This window comes from Hibiscus syriacus, unplaced genomic scaffold (assembly GCF_006381635.1).
Source record: "Hibiscus syriacus cultivar Baekdansim isolate YM2019G1 unplaced genomic scaffold, ASM638163v2 tig00110450_pilon, whole genome shotgun sequence".
Classification (NCBI taxonomy): domain Eukaryota; kingdom Viridiplantae; phylum Streptophyta; class Magnoliopsida; order Malvales; family Malvaceae; genus Hibiscus; species Hibiscus syriacus.
In genome coordinates, this window is record NW_024062743.1 from 3,105,274 (window position 1) to 3,122,803 (window position 17,530).

The 17,530-nt window shown below is 32.1% G+C and overlaps 1 protein-coding gene across 1 annotated transcript; it reads left to right on the top strand.

Annotated features, from left to right (window-relative positions):
- The first annotated feature begins 10,251 nt into the window (after positions 1-10,251).
- Positions 10,252-17,313, top strand: LOC120125958 (zinc finger CCCH domain-containing protein 5-like). The gene is made up of 9 exons (XM_039144271.1): positions 10,252-10,744; positions 11,234-11,368; positions 11,466-11,597; positions 11,771-11,929; positions 14,188-14,280; positions 14,600-14,716; positions 15,526-15,600; positions 15,941-16,164; positions 16,381-17,313. Exons 1-9 carry the CDS (start codon positions 10,325-10,327, stop codon positions 17,147-17,149), a joined length of 2,124 nt encoding a protein of 707 aa, XP_039000202.1. The 5' UTR covers positions 10,252-10,324; the 3' UTR covers positions 17,150-17,313.
- The last annotated feature ends 217 nt before the right edge of the window (positions 17,314-17,530 follow it).

The following is a 17,530-nucleotide window of genomic DNA, read 5'->3' on the forward strand; positions in this document are numbered from 1 at the left end:
TGCCCATACGGAAATTCATAAACTTATTATGAATTTCTTAGTTTTGCACACATAGTGCACATACAAAAATTCATAAACTTATTATGAATTTCTTAGTTCTGCACACATATTGCCCTTACGGAAATTCATAAACTTATTATGAATTTCTTAGTTTTGCACACAAAGTGCCCATATGAAAATTCATAAACTTATTATGAATTTCTTAGTTTTGCACACATAGTGCCCATACAGAAATTCATAAACTTATTATGAATTTCTTAGTTTTGCACACATAGTGCCCATACGGAAATTCATAAAATTATTATGAATTTCTTAGTTTTGCACACATAGTGCTCATACGAAAATTCATAAACTTATTATGAATTTCCTAGTTTCGTACACAAAGTGCCCATACGGAAATTCATAAACTTATTATGAATTTCTTAGTTTTGCACACATAGTGCCCATACGAAAATTCATAAACATATTATGAATTTCTTATTTTTGCACACATAGTGCCCATACGGAAATTCATAAACTTATTATGAATTTCTTAATTTTGCACACAAAGTGCCCATACGGAAATTCATAAACTTATTATGAATTTCTTAACTTTTTGCACACTCAGTGCCATTTGGTAATCACCATACATATATCAATTAATTACACATCTATGACTATCGTAACATATAGGTACATAATAAATGCACTCACCTAGCTTGCCTTGCTATTGTATCCACAACGCAAAGGTGATTACTTCTGTACTTTGCCTTTTGTTTTGTTTAACTCGAAAGCTTGATTACGATATACACAAGCATCCATTAAAGACATATACCATACTAAATGTTAGTATATTCCCTAACATTTATACTTTAATAATATTCACAAGTACTATTATTTAAATTCCTATAACAATTTCAACTTATCCTATAATTCCCGTCTCAATAGTATAGGTACCCCTACCATGGTATCGATACTCCCTTACATTATCGATACCTTTCTGCATTATGTAATCATTGGTATCGATACCACCCCCTCATTATCGATACTAATTGCATCAGTATCGATATTGATCGGCTGATTTCATCCAATTTAAGCCTATAGTATCGGTACTTTCCTATCAATACCGATACCCTAACCCAAATTTTCCATTTTTCAGCCCGATTCTTACCCAAATTTAGCCAAATTTCCTTATGTTTACACCCAACAATACTATTAAACTCTTCTTTACTTATCCTTACTAACTTTCCTTTATTTAGCTACATATAACATCAATCATCTCCAAAGAACATTTTAATCTAAGAATCATATCACTTTTTCTAACATGTTTTTAAACTCATACAATGCTTATAATCTCTTATTTACTTCTTTGACAAGTCAAACATGCTAGTAAACATCAATAAAAACTCATATTCTAACATATCATTCTAAAACCCTTTTTCTTAAATCTCAATTATTTCATCCATCTCTTAGTTTTAATCTTAATTCATCCATCTCTTAGTTTTAATCTTATTTCATCCTTCTTTAAACCTCTATGATGCTCAATGTTTCAAAAACAAACCAAAAATAAAAGGAAAAACTTGCCATATGGAACTTTACCTTTGGCTATGGAGGAGAGCTATTCCACGGGAAAGAATGAGAGAAAATAACTTAGGTTTTTCCCCTTTTCCATACTTTAATACCTTATTAAAATGAATATTAAATTCATTTCCCTTTAAAGGACCAAAATACCCTCTTTATTTATCTATTGTTACAACTTAGTCTCAAACACTATTCTAAATCATTTTCTCATCTTTTATCATTTATTCAAATAAATCTTCAAATTTTAAATATTTTCAATAAAGTCACTGACCTGATATTTGGGGTATTACAACACTTGGCTAACTTACTCCTTGTAAGTTCTCAAGGCATCTGCACGCAACTACCAACTGAAGTGCCTTGGCACTAGCTGAGATATATCAAGATATTTCTAATCAAGCAAGATGATTGTCATACTTGCTAAAGTAACTTGGGTGTCCTCGTTGTTTCCCAAGTGTCAAACAAGAGCATAAGTTTTATGGAATCTTACTTCATAATATTCTTATATTTTTTAATGTAGTTATGTATTGTTCTCACTTATAAGCTTATTAGAGAAATATTGGTAGTCCTAGACCCCTTCCTGAGCCTTTAGCCCCAAGTTAGGTTACAAATTGTATGATGGTATCGATACTAAGCCCTTCAGCATCGACACCGACAAGGCAGTATAAATACCCTATCTCGGTACAGATAATGGTTTTACATTTGATGTTCTAAGAATGTCTTATAGTATCGATACCCTTATGTCGAGCATTTATACTTCTATATTAGGGTATCGATACCATCCTAGGTACCGATACTGAATTGAGGTTTGATGTTTGAGAAAATAATTCAGCATCGATACCTTTACTTTGGATATTGATACTTCTGCTTTGTGAAGTATCGATACTCCCTAAGTATTAATACCAAAAATACTCTATTTTTTCCACGAAAATGACACCCAACTTTATCCTTAAGACTCTCTAAGGCCCTTAAATATTATTTAAGCCTTATGTAAGTTGAAAGGAGTCATAATAAGTCATTTTTCATGCTACATAACATCATAAACTGTTAAACCTATTTTGATATAACAAATTAAGGGAAATTTTTTTTGGACTTGATTGAATTTATTCAAAGTTTTTGAAAAATAATTCAAAGTCCATAAAACTTGAATTTGAACATAAAATAACTGGCATTGTTTTTACAATAGCGATACCACATGAACAATACTAATATTGTTCTTGCAGTATTGATATCAAAAGTAAGAGAAGTATTGATACTCTTTTTCTAGTATTAATACTACTGTAGACACCTATTTTCGTCCGAGAATTTATTTCAAACTTCTAATATTGTTTTATTTATATATTATTATATATTATAGTATATATACATATATATTAATTATATTTATGTTATATATTTATATATTATATAGATAGTATTTATATTTATATATATAGTATAATATTTTTTTTAAAAACATAGCATATATATATATTATATTTATTTTATATATTGTAAATATTATTATATTTATTATTATTATTTATTTATTTTATTTTCTGGTCCAGTCTGAATGGTCCAAAGGTCTAGAATTCAACTCACAGTCCAACAAGGAAAGTTTAGCATCTAAGGTCTATCCTAGGTGTAAGGAACGAGGCCCATATGAGATAAGCCCGCCTGACCTAGCAGGCTCACCCACTAAGCTCAAAAATGAGCTCAATCTGTCTGACCTAGCAAGATTAGGGTTTTCTCACTTAATTATCAGCGTCGCATGTCTCATAGCCATTAGATCGAGCCATGATTAGATGCTCTAAATCACCTAATAACTAGGGTTTAAAAAACCCTAGAGATAGGCCCCATGCGTAGCCAATCTTGGACTATTGAATTTGGCCCCTTGATCTAATGGCTAGTAATCATCTAGGAGATTCTAGAGGATGCCAAAATTCATCAGCCGATCAAGTAATGGGGCACGAGGACCACACATCACCGAAGATAGCAACACGTGTTGAACATCACAGAAAAAATGGAAATATTTCTTTCCAAACAATAATTGGACCGAAACAAAAAATATAGCAACAAATCGAGAAATCAATCGTAAACAATAAACCCAAACTAAAAATGGCAAGAATCAAATCCACGTCATTTTTACATGCAAAATAAGATCGAACCAAAGCAACACAATCAAATAAAAAAAATAAGCATATTTCCAGATTAAGGACAAAATTGAATGAAAGGGAAGTAAATCCCTTCGATGGAGCCATCGATTTTGGGACGAGATCTCTCGTCTAAAAGGAAACGAGAGAACCTCGAGCCCACTATAAAAACTTGCAAAGAAGAGAGAAGTTCTTTTAGAATTCATCCCAATATTTACAATTTATTCAAAATGGTTCATTGCCGTTTAACTTCAAACTCAAGAACCAAATGACATAATCAAGTATCCAAACAATACATTTAAGCTTAGTATGTCAACTTTTACACAATTGTCATATAAATCCCATGATTTTTATCATTTTTGATTTGGTCCCTATAATTGTACAAACTTCCAAATTGGTCCAATCAACATTCTAAAGTATTTAGAATCATTCACACATCATTTCTAGCCTTAGGGGAATTTTTCAATATTTTTCCATCATATTTTCTTCATGAATGAAAGTTATCGAGTATTTAGGCTTGATTTCCAACTTGATTCACGCATGAATCCAAGCTCAAACATCATTTTCATGCAATATCGATCAAATCCAAATCAATTTCAATTAATCTTCAACTTTCCATAAAACCCTAATTAACAAAACTTTGATTCAACCATTTCTAATTGTTTTCAATCACCATTCAAGCATGGAAATGACTCGTAACATTAACTACATCAAAATCTATCCTTAAATCATCAAAATTTAAGTTTCCCTTCATCAATCCTATTCATGAAACTAAAGATTCAAGGGAAGCATGAAAAAATACACCTAATGATAAAGAATTTCATGTAGATAAATTTTCTGTTTTAGGTTTTCATCCAAAAACCTAAGGAATTCGCTTGAAAAAAAAAAGCTTTCTTACCTAGCTATGGAATTTACGGCCAATGACGAGAATTTGAAGAGTTTTCTTGATTTTTCCTTAATAATATCTTAATACACTTAGCTTAAAACTAATTAAAATGAATTAAAAATTTATTTAATGCCAAAAGATATTTTTACCCTTAAAATCCCTTGATAAATTACAATGCCACGTAATCATATTATCATCCTTACTTCATCAAGTCAAATATGAAGAAATATATTCATCTTTTTATAACTTTATCCTTGTAGTTTTCCCAAATTTACAATCTTGCCATCTTAATCTAACGGTTCCGATTTAACATGAAGAAACAACTTATGTACAATAGTTCATGTTAAATTCTACAAATAAAAAATATGGAAATGACATATTAACCTTTTCCTATTATCCTTAACATTTCTCAAAAATCTGATCCGATCCGATCCGATTATCTGAATTTTTTCTCGAACTTTATCGCTTTATAGCCTTTTATACACATTCCGAATCAAAAATCTAAAACCCACAAAAATATCATTCTTGGGTGAAATATTCATTTACGGGGCCAAAATACATAACTTTTAAAAATTACACTTTTGTTCCTAAACTTTTCCAAATTTTATACTTTGGACACTAATCTTTTTACAATGCCACATAATCATATCATCATCCTTACATCATCAAGTCAAATATGAATATATTCATCTTTTTACAACATTACCCTTGTAGTTTTCCTGAATTTACAATCTTGCTATTTTAATCCAACGGTCCGATTTAACATGAAAAATCAACTTAAATACAATAGTTCATGTTAATTCTATAAATAAAAAAGATACGGAAATGACATATTAACCTTTTCCTATTATCCTTCAGCATTTCTCAAAAATCCAATTCGATCCGATTATCTGAATTTTTCTTGAACTTTATCGCTTTATAGCCTTTTATACAAATACTAATAAAAAATCTGAAACATACGAAAACATCATTCTTAGGGTGAAATATTCATTTACGGTGACAAAATACATGACTTTTAAAAATTACACTTTGATTCCTAAACTTTTCCAAAATTTATACTTGGCCACTAATCTTTCAAAACGTACATTTTGGTCAATAGTCAAAATTTTGGGATATTACACCCTCTAAGCCCAACAAAGAGCCCAATCTTCCTGACCCAGCAAGATTAGGGTTTTATCATTTAAGCATAAACACTACATGACTCAAATATGTTAGATCGAACCATGATTGGACAATCTAAATCATATAATAACGGGTTTAGAAAACCATAAAGATAGGTCCCATGCGCAACCAATATTAGATCGTTGGATCTGGCCCTTGATCCAATGGCCGAGAAACATTAATAAGATACTAGAGGATGCCAAAGTTAATCTGTCGATCGAGTAACAGCGTGTGAGGACCATACACTGGTGTAGATAACAACATGCGTCGAACATCACAAATGACTGAAAATATTTCTTTCCAAACAATAATTGGATTGTAACAAAAAGGGTAACAAATCCAGAAATCAATCGCAAAGAGTCAAACCAAATCGAAGATGACAAAAATAAAATCCACATCATTTTTACATACAAAACAAGATCAAACCAAAGAAACACGATCTAATAAAAAAAGCATATTTCTATATTAAGGACAAAATCGAAGAAAAAGGAAGTAAACTCGTTTGATGGAGCGACAAATTTTAGGACAAGATCTCTCGTCTAAAAGGAAATTAGAGCACCTCGAGCCTATTATAAAACCTATAAAAAGATAGAAATAGATTAGGGGAAGCATTAAAAACCACACAAAAATAAAATAAGGAAGGAGATAAACCACTTAGCTTTTCCCATCATCAAAGAGACGAATGATCGCCTATAAAGTGAAGAAACACCGTCGAAGAAGGTAAAGGCCGAATCTTGCATGCTCAGGTCTACATCAAGGGGTTTCTTATTTAGGGATTTGGTGAGTGAATTCAATTTTGGGCTAGTGAGAGGAGTGCTTTAGGCTAGTTTTAGGATCTCCGACCACTGTGGGTGGTGGCCGAAGCGATGGTCCGGGTAGAGGTGTTCACCAGAGGGGGTCGTCGGCTTCTTGTTTGCTTCGAAGAGTTGAGGGGATTTATGGGAGCAAGTTTCTGAGAAAGATATAAAATGAATAAAACTAAATTTTGTAGTTTATATAGGGGCGATCCAGCCCTATTCAGTTCGGTTCAAAGGGGGTGAACTGCGTGAGTTTGGAATTTTTGGGTAAATCAGTTTCCCCGTCCTCCAGTTTTTGTGGGAGTTCAATTTGGTCCTTTTATTTTTAATTTTGTCCCTTAATTTAAATCTTAATGCAATTTAATGCCCAATTTGTTTTTAATTTTTTTTATTAAATTATATTTATTATTTATTTAAATCGATACATTGCTATTTTTTATTGTTTTGCAGTATTTGATCACTTATTTTTTATTTGTTTAAACATTAGTTTTATTTTTTAAGAACCCGTTTAAATCTCAAAAAATTATTCGGGGTAAGTAATTCAAATCGATTTTTTAAAATTTTATTTAAAGGTCAATTTTTAAAATTAAGACAACCGAACAATTGTGTGGTACCAAATAGGCAATTCGAGGGTGCTCATCATTCCTTGATTGTAAGTAACTATCAAATCCGAAAAATCTATTGTAAGATGCAGATCCAGTAAAATGGTAAGTTTAAGGTGTTTAATCTACCTAATTCAAAAATGATAATTGACAACTCAATCACACGAATCAAGTTGAAGTACGAATCAGGGACCACCTAAAAGACCGTTGCAACAACTACCTATTGTTTTTCAAGATGTTCAAATTTCAGTAAGAAAAATCGATAGATACTTTAGGAGTATGAATACTATTTTACACAGTAGTATCGATATTGGTCAAGCCCAACGGTCTTTGATGGTTAGTTTATTTAAATATCATAAAGACAATATCGATACTCTAAGCCCGAATACCGATACTCGTTATTCCAGGCTGTTTTGTTTTGCAAAAATTAATTTCCAAATAACTCCAAAACGTCTCCAATGGTTAGACAAAACTACAAACTTATTCCAACTTATAAAAATAACATAAGAACATTTGAAGAAGGTTACAACTCCTATCTAAGAAATCAAGATAAAAAATGCACTTTCATTCTTTATTTTATATTTTCTATTGTACTTAGTGTTTGTAAGCTTAAATTTTGTATACACCTACATTGTGAGATTTTCTTGTTTACACTTCTTTATCCTCTTGTAAAAAGGGGAGTGATTCTATCTTAGCCTTTAAAAAGATAAAGATTTTTAAAAGTTACTATTGAGCCTGGAAAAAGAAAGAACAAATCAGTAAATTTGTTAGAAATCCTTAGTATGCAGTTAATGTATTAGATGTAGAATTTATTGAGGAAATTGAATCACTTTAAATCTTAGGTCAAATTTTCTTGTCCTTTCTCCTCCATACCCAAAATCATTAAAAAACCAATTAACATCCTCTTGGTACTTTTTCGATTGATCATTAGAGCCTCATAAATCTAAACAATTGGTATCAAAGCGGGCCACAATCGATGGTATAACAACCTTGTGAAGATCCTAGAAGAGCTCCATCAATTTCTTATTCAGCCAATAAGATGACTTCCACTTTCGGCTCATTCTATGTAGAAGACTCTTAACCGATCGACAAGCCTTCGTACTTGGCTAACTATGATCATTAAAAAAACTTAATGAAGTTATTCATTCAATTCATTGATCTTGGAGCATGAGATATGATCATGAATGACTACTTTTCTCCAATGAAGAAGATGAATGAGTGGAGTGACTAAGAACGAAAGAACGTTCAACAATAAGCAATGGTCATGCACATTTTATTTTGCGCATTTGGTTCTGATGTATATGAAAGCATTTATTCATACTCAAATGTCAAGGAGCTTTGGGATAAACTTGAAGAACTTCACTGTGACATGAAATAAGAACTATCAAGTTTAAATCTCCTCCCCAATCTAAAGGTGGTATGCTTTATGACTCTTAAAGTGCAAGATGTATCTTCTAACTTAAATGAATTAAATTCATATTCTTTTAATGAGTTACAAGATGAATACGATGAATTAATTTTGTTTAAGATAATGTCTTTGTCGTTCCACTATTTTAGTCTATGTTAAATTACATCTCATATCAATTTAACGTTTTATTTATATCATTAATTATTTAACTATTATTATAAAATATATAATTTAGAAAAAATAAAACAATATGGGTGTAATTGAAAACAATTAAAAAATGTAAAACATTGTATTTAATTTTTTTTAATATTTTTACATAAAATATTTTTAAAAAATATTTTTTCACATAATATGTTAAATATGTTAGAAACTCAAGCAATAAGTTTTGTATGTTTTATTTATTTATTTTAATAAAAATATGAGAAGATAAAAGTAATATCAAAATGATAATTTTAAAATTTAAAATTATAAATATTTTAATACTTTTTAATTTATTTAGTTAAACTAATATCAATTTTTTAATAATCGGAGATGATTATAAATTAGTAATTGTTTAGAATATTCTTAGTTGTTAACAACAAATACACACTCCACAAATAAAATAGCTCATATTTGAATTATCTGGAAAAAAATAATATTTTTATCACTAAAACTATTTTTTTATTAATATAGGGTAAGTACATGATAATATCTGTTCGAATATAACTCTCGATTCTTTTATATTAAACACTTATATCCTTCCTATGTAAATCTCTATAGGATCATAGGTATACCCTGGCCCTGGACTGGGGGAGCTACTCCTGACCTAAACTTTTTTGTACAACACACACACTTATATCCATGATATTAATTATGTTCAAACCGGACACCTCAAAAAAGAATAACAATTTACATACTATTAAGTTGTTTGATTTGTACATATGTAAAACCATTTAATAACTCTATATTAATGTCAATTTAATATGGCCAGATCTAACAAGAGTATATAAAGTATTTAATAAAGTAAAACATATAAACTTTATTGTGAATTACATTTAGAGTAAATTATACATTTAATATTTAAACTATCAATTTTGATCTGTTTTAGTATCAAAACTTTTATTTTTTTAAAACTATATATAACGTTTAGTTTTTGTTTTATTTTAGCATATCGCCGTTAAAAACATAACACCACCTTTTATGGGTAAAATACATCATTCATCATTCAACTACCTTATCACTCCTAGTTTGGTGCTAAAGTTTAAAAATTTTCAATTTAACAACTTAGCTTTTAAATTGCTCATATTTTAATTACTCTAATTTATTTTATTAATAATTTTTGTGTCATGAAATTTTTATTATTTTTTATTAATATATATTAAAAATAAAAAATAAAATTGAAAGTTAGAGTGATTAAATTATGAGTAATTTGAAAGTTAAACAATTAAAAATTTAAAAAATGAAATTTAGTGACCAAAATAAGAGAGAGACGATAATTGAGTAATGAATGATGAAATTTACCAATAAAAAATGTGTCACACGCAGATCAAGTTAAATTTTTAACAATAATATACTAAAACGAAATAAAAATTAAATATTATATGATTTTAAAAAAATTAAAAGTTTATGTATTAAAATGAAATAAAACTAATAATTTAAGTATTAAACTAGAAATGTACCTTATATTTATTTGTGAATGTTGATTAAAATTTTGAAGCGAATGGTTTTGTGAGATTTGGGAAAAAAGTATTGTACATAAACATATCGAAACAGAGGCAGGGAAACAACTGTTAACAAAAACAATGAGTGAAGCCGAGATTGAAACTGAAGCTGAAGCTGAAGCAGCAGCAGCAACTTCGATACAAGAGGAAGGAGGAGTGAAAACAGAGAATCATCCAATCGAGAAAAAAAGCAGAAAAGAGAAGAGGAAAGAATGGAAGAAGATGCAGAGGAAACAGCGGAGGAAGGAGGCAGCGCAGAAGGAGAGGGATGCGGAAGAGGCCAGGCTCAACGACCCCAAGGAGCAAAAGAGGATTGCCAGAGAGGAGGAAGAGGAGCGAAAGAGGAGCGAGATGGCATTGAAGGAGTTCCAAGAGAGGGAGAGAGCCTGGATACAGGCTATGGAGATTAAGAGAAAAGCTCAACAAGAGGAGGAAGAAGAGGAGATGCGAAAGAATGATCTGAAGGAGGATGACAACGAACAACAGCAGAAACAGGTTTGTGTATTCAGCTTCTCTCTATGATTTTATCATTCTTGGTTTTTTTTAGTGATGTTTTAGGAAAGGAAAGGGGAAAATCTTAGGTTAGAGATGACTCTATTTTCTAAGAAAACTGTGTCAAAAGAGGAGTTAGTATGAACCCATTGGGCTAAGTGGTAAAAGAAAATATTGTTCTCCGGTCTTGGGTTCGAAAAGTTGCTCTGCTAGGTGTTTGTGCATTGTCAATTGATTAAGAAAATTCTGAATGGATAATTCCTTATAATCACTCAGGCTATTAAAAAAAAGAGGAGTCGGTATATGCATCACCCTTTTGGTTGGTTAATTTTCTTTGGTTTGCTCTTTGAGGAAACTGACTGCCAGGATGAGTTACTTATATTCATATTCTTATAGGGGAACTTTGTTTGATTGTTCTGAATTGAATCCGAAAGAACCTGAACATGGTTTTGTTTATTATTTATCAATGGGTTGTTTACATCCACATATGGTTGTCAGGAAGAGATGGATGATGATTGGGAATATGTAGAAGAAGGGCCTGCTGAAATTATCTGGCAAGGAAATGAGATCACTATCAAGAAAAAGAAAGTTAGAGTTCCAAAAGGAGAAGCAAACCAAAAGAGTAAAGCTGAGGTAAAATTATGACAGTCACTCATGAGTTATTTGTTTCATGCTACATTTTATTTTCTGATTTGGCGACAGTTTGAATCTTGAAGAATTTTTCACACAGGACGCTGATAGGCCAACATCAAATCCTCTTCCTCCACAATATGAAGCTTTTTCAGACTACCTGAATGCATCATCAGCACAACTGGTGCTAGAGAGTGTTGCCAAAGAAGTACCTAACTTTGGAACTGAACAGGTCCAATATTCATCTCTTTGAAGTGCTAAATATGATTTTTACGCGAACTTTCTTCTCGTGTGGATTTCTACCATACTTATGCTCTCTTGATACTATTTATTTTCTAGGTGGGAGTTCATTATTGGCTTAGTTAGATATCATCATTCTAACCCTCATGCTTTTAATTTTGATAGGATAAAGCTCATTGTCCTTTCCACTTAAAGACTGGAACTTGTCGATTTGGTCAGCGCTGCAGTAGAGTTCATTTTTACCCTGATAAATCATGCACGCTGCTCATGAGGAACATGTACAATGGTCCTGGCCTTGCGTTGGAGCAGGACGAGGGACTTGAGGTCTGTAAATGCTGCCTTCAACCGATCCTTGTCACTTGTATCCTGATAATTATCCTGTCATCATATTCTATCAAAAAAAAAAAAAAAATTATCCTTCTATCAAAAAAAAAAAAAAAATTATCCTGTCATCATGAATCTACTTCCATACTGCAATATCCATTTATATTTTGGGATCTTTTCCCTATGAAACCAGAATTTGCAATATTTTTACAACTGCAAAGACCTGAAGGCACATAAGTATGCCTTCAAATTATGCTTTTAAAATAATGCATGGTCTTAATTTTTTATGCCATTGGTTAATGTTTTGGCTTTCTGGAATCTTCATTGTTTTAGGTTTTTTGACTTTTCCATTTTCTGAATTGCTTAAAATTGTTTTACTGGTATATCATAGTTAGAAACTTAAATCAGATTATATTTACTTTCTATTTAGTTTCCTTAACTTAAATCAGAGATGCATGGAGTCACTTCTGTGCAGGTTCTTGGTTTTGGCATTGGTTGATTGGTTGGAGTTGAAACTAATAGCTAATACGTATCCTACTTACTTTAGACGGGAATGATTATCTTGTTCTTTGATCATATTACACTACTTTTTTTAGTTTTCCCTTTTTTCATTTGTGCCATTTCTACTTTCTTGTTTCCACTTTCCTATTTTGCCTTAATATACTATAGTATTAGAACAATCATTGTGCTCATAATTTTAATACATGTTGCACTAATTATCAGGTAAGACAGTTATTTTTATTGACATTTTGTATTGACTAGTCTTGTAGTAATCCGTAACTATTATATAATTCAAGTTGTTATGACTTATGAGGAATAAATTCTCACGGTTACACAAATGCAATCTTGTTCCAGTTATGGTTATTGCTCCTTCAAAACTAATTGATTCAACTTGCAATGGTTATTGCAATTTCTAGCTATTTTTTGGCATTACTCTCTCAGTTTGGAATGCAGGGAACAACACAAATTGTATATAAGTGCAATTGGCGTTCTCTTACTCCAGACATTTCTTAGAAGAGGGGGAATTTGACTGTTAGACCACATTTTACTGTTAGGGTGTAAGTACTGTCAAGTTGTTGCATGGTGCACAAGTAGTCTTTTCCAGGTTGTTTTAGTGCAGATCACAAGGAGAAGGAAAGTTATGATTATGTTGGTCATACTTGGTATATTCAAAATGCCTTGGACGTTTTGTTAAAAATGTTATCTCAGTGTTAGACTTAATAATTTGCTATTTTCTAATAGTCTAATGGATTCTGCATTACATCAGATGGCTTTTGTGATGAAGACAACATTTGTTGTTCCTAGCTTAACCCAATACTTACATTGGTGTGAAAAAATTAAGCTACAAGTTAAGTTGGTTTTAAAATAAAGTTTTATTGTCTCAGTACTTATATTAGGTTTTAGATTTTAAGGAGCAAGTGAACAGTTTGGTTTATAAGAGGGAAGTGTGCTAGCTGTTTTGTAGTAGTTGTAGTCTAATCAATGCAATGCTAGTTAACCCTAGCTGTTTATAAAATAGTTGTTCTTTAGTGAGCCTCTCCTATCACTTTTCTTTATTTTATTTTTTGATTAGTGATTGCATTCATCTCTAGATTAGATTTGTTTCTCATGGTAAGTATAGCTTTGTTTCATGTACTTTTGAAACTTGAATGGTTTTAATAAAATCTAGGAAACAGTGCTTGTTTAAGCATGCAAGAAATGGTACGAAGAATAGTTTTATATGTTGATTATATGAAAAACTTAATTCAAAGAATAGGGAAATGAGTAACATAATTATTTTCAATGAATTTGGTTTAAAAGGGAAAATATATTTTTAGTATATATTTAGTTGGGGTTTTTATGCAGACTAAATTTCTGCTCTTCTTAAATTTCAACATAGATGACTGATCTATCTGTTTACGGAACATGCCTGTAACGTTGGTTCTCCTGACAACTATTTTCTGCTTTATATACAGATACAAGTGTTGTCTGTGTGTTGCTATGCAGATACAAGGAGTATATAGGGTTAGATTCACTAGTGATTTATTGAGCATAGTTATCGTATTGTGTTATTCCATTTATTTATCTTCTCAAACTATAGCTGGTCTCACTGCAACTATTCTTGACGAATGACTTGTAAATGAATGCAGCTATAGATATATGATTTGCATGTTTAATATATTCTTTTATTTGAAGATGCCACTGCTAGTTTAATATATTCTTTTATTTGAAGATGCCATTGCTAATATTTCTTGGCTGTTATGTTTTCTATTTTTCAGTATACAGATGAAGAGATTGAACAGTGTTATGAAGAATTTTATGAGGATGTGAACACAGAGTTCTTAAAATTTGGAGAAATTGTAAATTTTAAGGTTGCAAGCCGCACTTCCTGCCTCTTGCTTTCAAGCTGACCTATAAAGTGTAGCATTCTGCAATTTGCTTTTCCTTTTTAACATTAAGTTCTCAGATATTTTCCTAGGGATTTTGATTAATAAGTACAGTCACAATTTAACCAAAAGCTGATAAAAATGTTTTCCCTTTCTTTCTTCTTTCAACTTGAAATTACAACCTTTGGTCAGTTTTCAAGACGATTGTGCATGCTTTTTTAGCTCTGTTTTTGTGGCAGGAGCTTCTTTTCTGTTTTATTTTCTTCTCTTTCTTTTCAGATTATTGATTCTGACCTTTTTTCAGGTGTGTAAAAACGGTTCATTCCACTTGAGGGGAAATGTTTATGTGCAATATAAATCGCTAGAATCAGCTGTCCTTGCTTATGAGTCAATCAATGGGAGATACTTTGCTGGCAAACAGGTAATTGATTATCTTTAGGTTTAGTTATGTGGCATTACTACTAGAGTTTAGAAGAAAACTGAAAACTTTAGTTCAGTCGTGGGTTCTGTAGAAATTGAATTAGTATGGGTACCACCTTTCACTCCTAGAAGTGAGAACGGGAAAAAAGGTTTTGGAAAGAAAAGCAAGCATTGTATTTGAAGAATTAAAATTTGTAAATGTAATTTTCGCAGAACAAATTCGTGTTTTAACTTTTGTGTGTATATATAGGATTTAGTGTTGATTTTAGTTGGTCTTATGATTTTCTATCGACCCTTGCTTTTGTTTGTAGTATTTTCTTCAAAAGCAAGTAGTAAAAACTATAGCCAAGTAAAGCCTTAACATAAACACTTATTATATATGCTTATTTTATGTTTATAAAATTTAAAACATACTTTCTTGAAGTTGATATACGGCCTGAAAAGAGAAATAAAACAAATTAAATGCTCAAAAGCAGAATTAAGGGGTAAATTCCACTTCTGATAATATCCAATTTGGCTTTGGTTTTTGTATCTAAACTCTAAAGTTGACAGACACAGAAGAAAAACTGAAAAGCAGAAACAAACAAACTGAAGTTCTTATTTTTTGATATCACGTAACAGTAGACATATGTCCCCTATTTAAATTCAAATTCATTCTATAGATGCCTATATGCATGGGCAGCTGTTAAGAATATAAAACCAAAACCATATCCATGGGTCCTTATTTATTTATTTGGTTTTTTTAAATTCTTGCTCTGTTTATAAGCCTAACTTTTTAGATGTCTTTTTCTGGATGATGGGTCATGATAGGTAAAATGTGAGTTTGTCAACATTGCCAGATGGAAGGTTGCCATTTGTGGGGAGTTTATGAAGTCAAGATTGAAGGTAATTCCAGCATCCTAATTTCATGTAGCACTAGTTAGGTTTTTTTCTGGGAATGTACAAGGGACGGCAGCCTAATTTAAGGCTAAGGAACAGCAGGGAAGGGGCATAACATTTTCGGTTGAACCCATTCTCTTTCGTTCCCTAGCCTTAAATTAGGCTGCCGTACAGCAGAACTCCCTTTTTTTCTTCATTGGCTTCTGTTGAATTCGCCACCGTGCCTGATATATTGGTTTGAGATTTGGGGAAAAAGAAAAGGACCATCAAAATCTGTGTTTTATTGTTGATGCTAGCTCTGAAAGAGCTCTCTTCCATGTGTAACCTGTTTGTCTTATATTAACAGACATGTTCTCGTGGAACTGCCTGCAATTTCATCCACTGTTTCCGGAACCCTGGTGGAGACTATGAATGGGCAGATTTGGACAAACCACCCCCAAGATATTGGGTGGAAAAAATGGCGGCTCTATTTGGATATGCTGATGAGGCTGAGTTTGAGATACAGATAGAGCAAGGGAATTCGGGGCATTCAAGGAACCCTAACCGCAAGGGAAAATCAGATGATGATAGGTGCTACTTTGGTTTTGTTTATTACTTATGCTTTGTGTTAGTCTGGTATATTGCTAATACAAATTCTTACGTGTTAATTGTAGTTTAATGACTGGATTATAAATTTCTATTTGTCAGCATAGGTTTATTTTACTCTTTCGGGTTTAAGTTGAAAGTCCATTTCCATACATCTGTTTGGGTTTGTTATATTTCTCATAATTCTCTGAATTGTTATAGGCAACGATCCAGAAGATCAAGATCGAGAGAAAGGGGCAAGAGTAATGACATAAAACAAAGAAAAGGTTTAGATGGAAGATGTGATCGACGAAACACGAGTTCAAAATGGGAACAGAGCAGTGAGAGAATCCCTGATACCAGTTCTGATGGAGGTTATTCAGATAGTGACATAGATGGCACTAGAGATACCGATCAAATTAGGCGCCATGATCGTGCTAAGAAAAAGACAAAATGGCAGAGTGATTCCCCAGAATACTTGGCTGATAGGAACGGAGATGAAGACAGAGAACATCTCCATTGCCAGAGCAGGAAAAGGAGAAGGCATCGGAGTAAAGGGGAATATCGAGATGACCATGGAGACAGTGGTGTCCGAACTCACGAAGATGATGGAGATCAGTTGGATGGAGACAGAGACAGCGAAACACACCACAGCCGAGGAAAAGGCGCAAGACACCATAGCAAGAACAAAACTCACGTTGCAGATTCACTTGTGAAGGACTTGAGTAGTGTCAGTGATGGAGAAAACCATCATCATAATAGGAGGAAAAGCTCAGGAAACCTGGACGAAGTCATTGGACTCTACGACTGTGGAAATAGTGTTGAATGTCCTGAGCACTCAGATAAAAAAGATGTAAAAAGATGCAGACATTCGAGGCACAGGTACGAAGAGACTGATTCTTCTGAAGACCGCGAGGTGAAACATCGTGCAAGGCATAGATCTCATGGTTACAAAAGGCTCGATGAGAAAAAGCACAATAGGGATACTTAAATTCTAGCATCCAAAAATTAGCTATAGGAGCTAAGGTGTAGTTTTCTTTGTGTTTGTGCACAATCCGAATGATGTTGTTTAGGAACACATAGCACAGTGGAAGCAATGTAGAAAGGGGGTAAAGGGGATAAACTATACTACAAGCAGGCCTTGTGCTCTGGCATCCTATCCAATATGTTTTGCTTTTCCACCTTTGACTTGGTTCCTGCAACACCTCCATTTTTCCCTTAGCTACTTGCTTAGTATACTTTTTCGTGGATTGGGTTGTCTTAGCTCAATTAATATTGATTTGTTGAAGTATTATAAGTTGTGAATTCAAGCATGTTTAGACGGATTTATGGGTGTCTATTAGTAGTTTAGGGAATGAATATACATATAAAA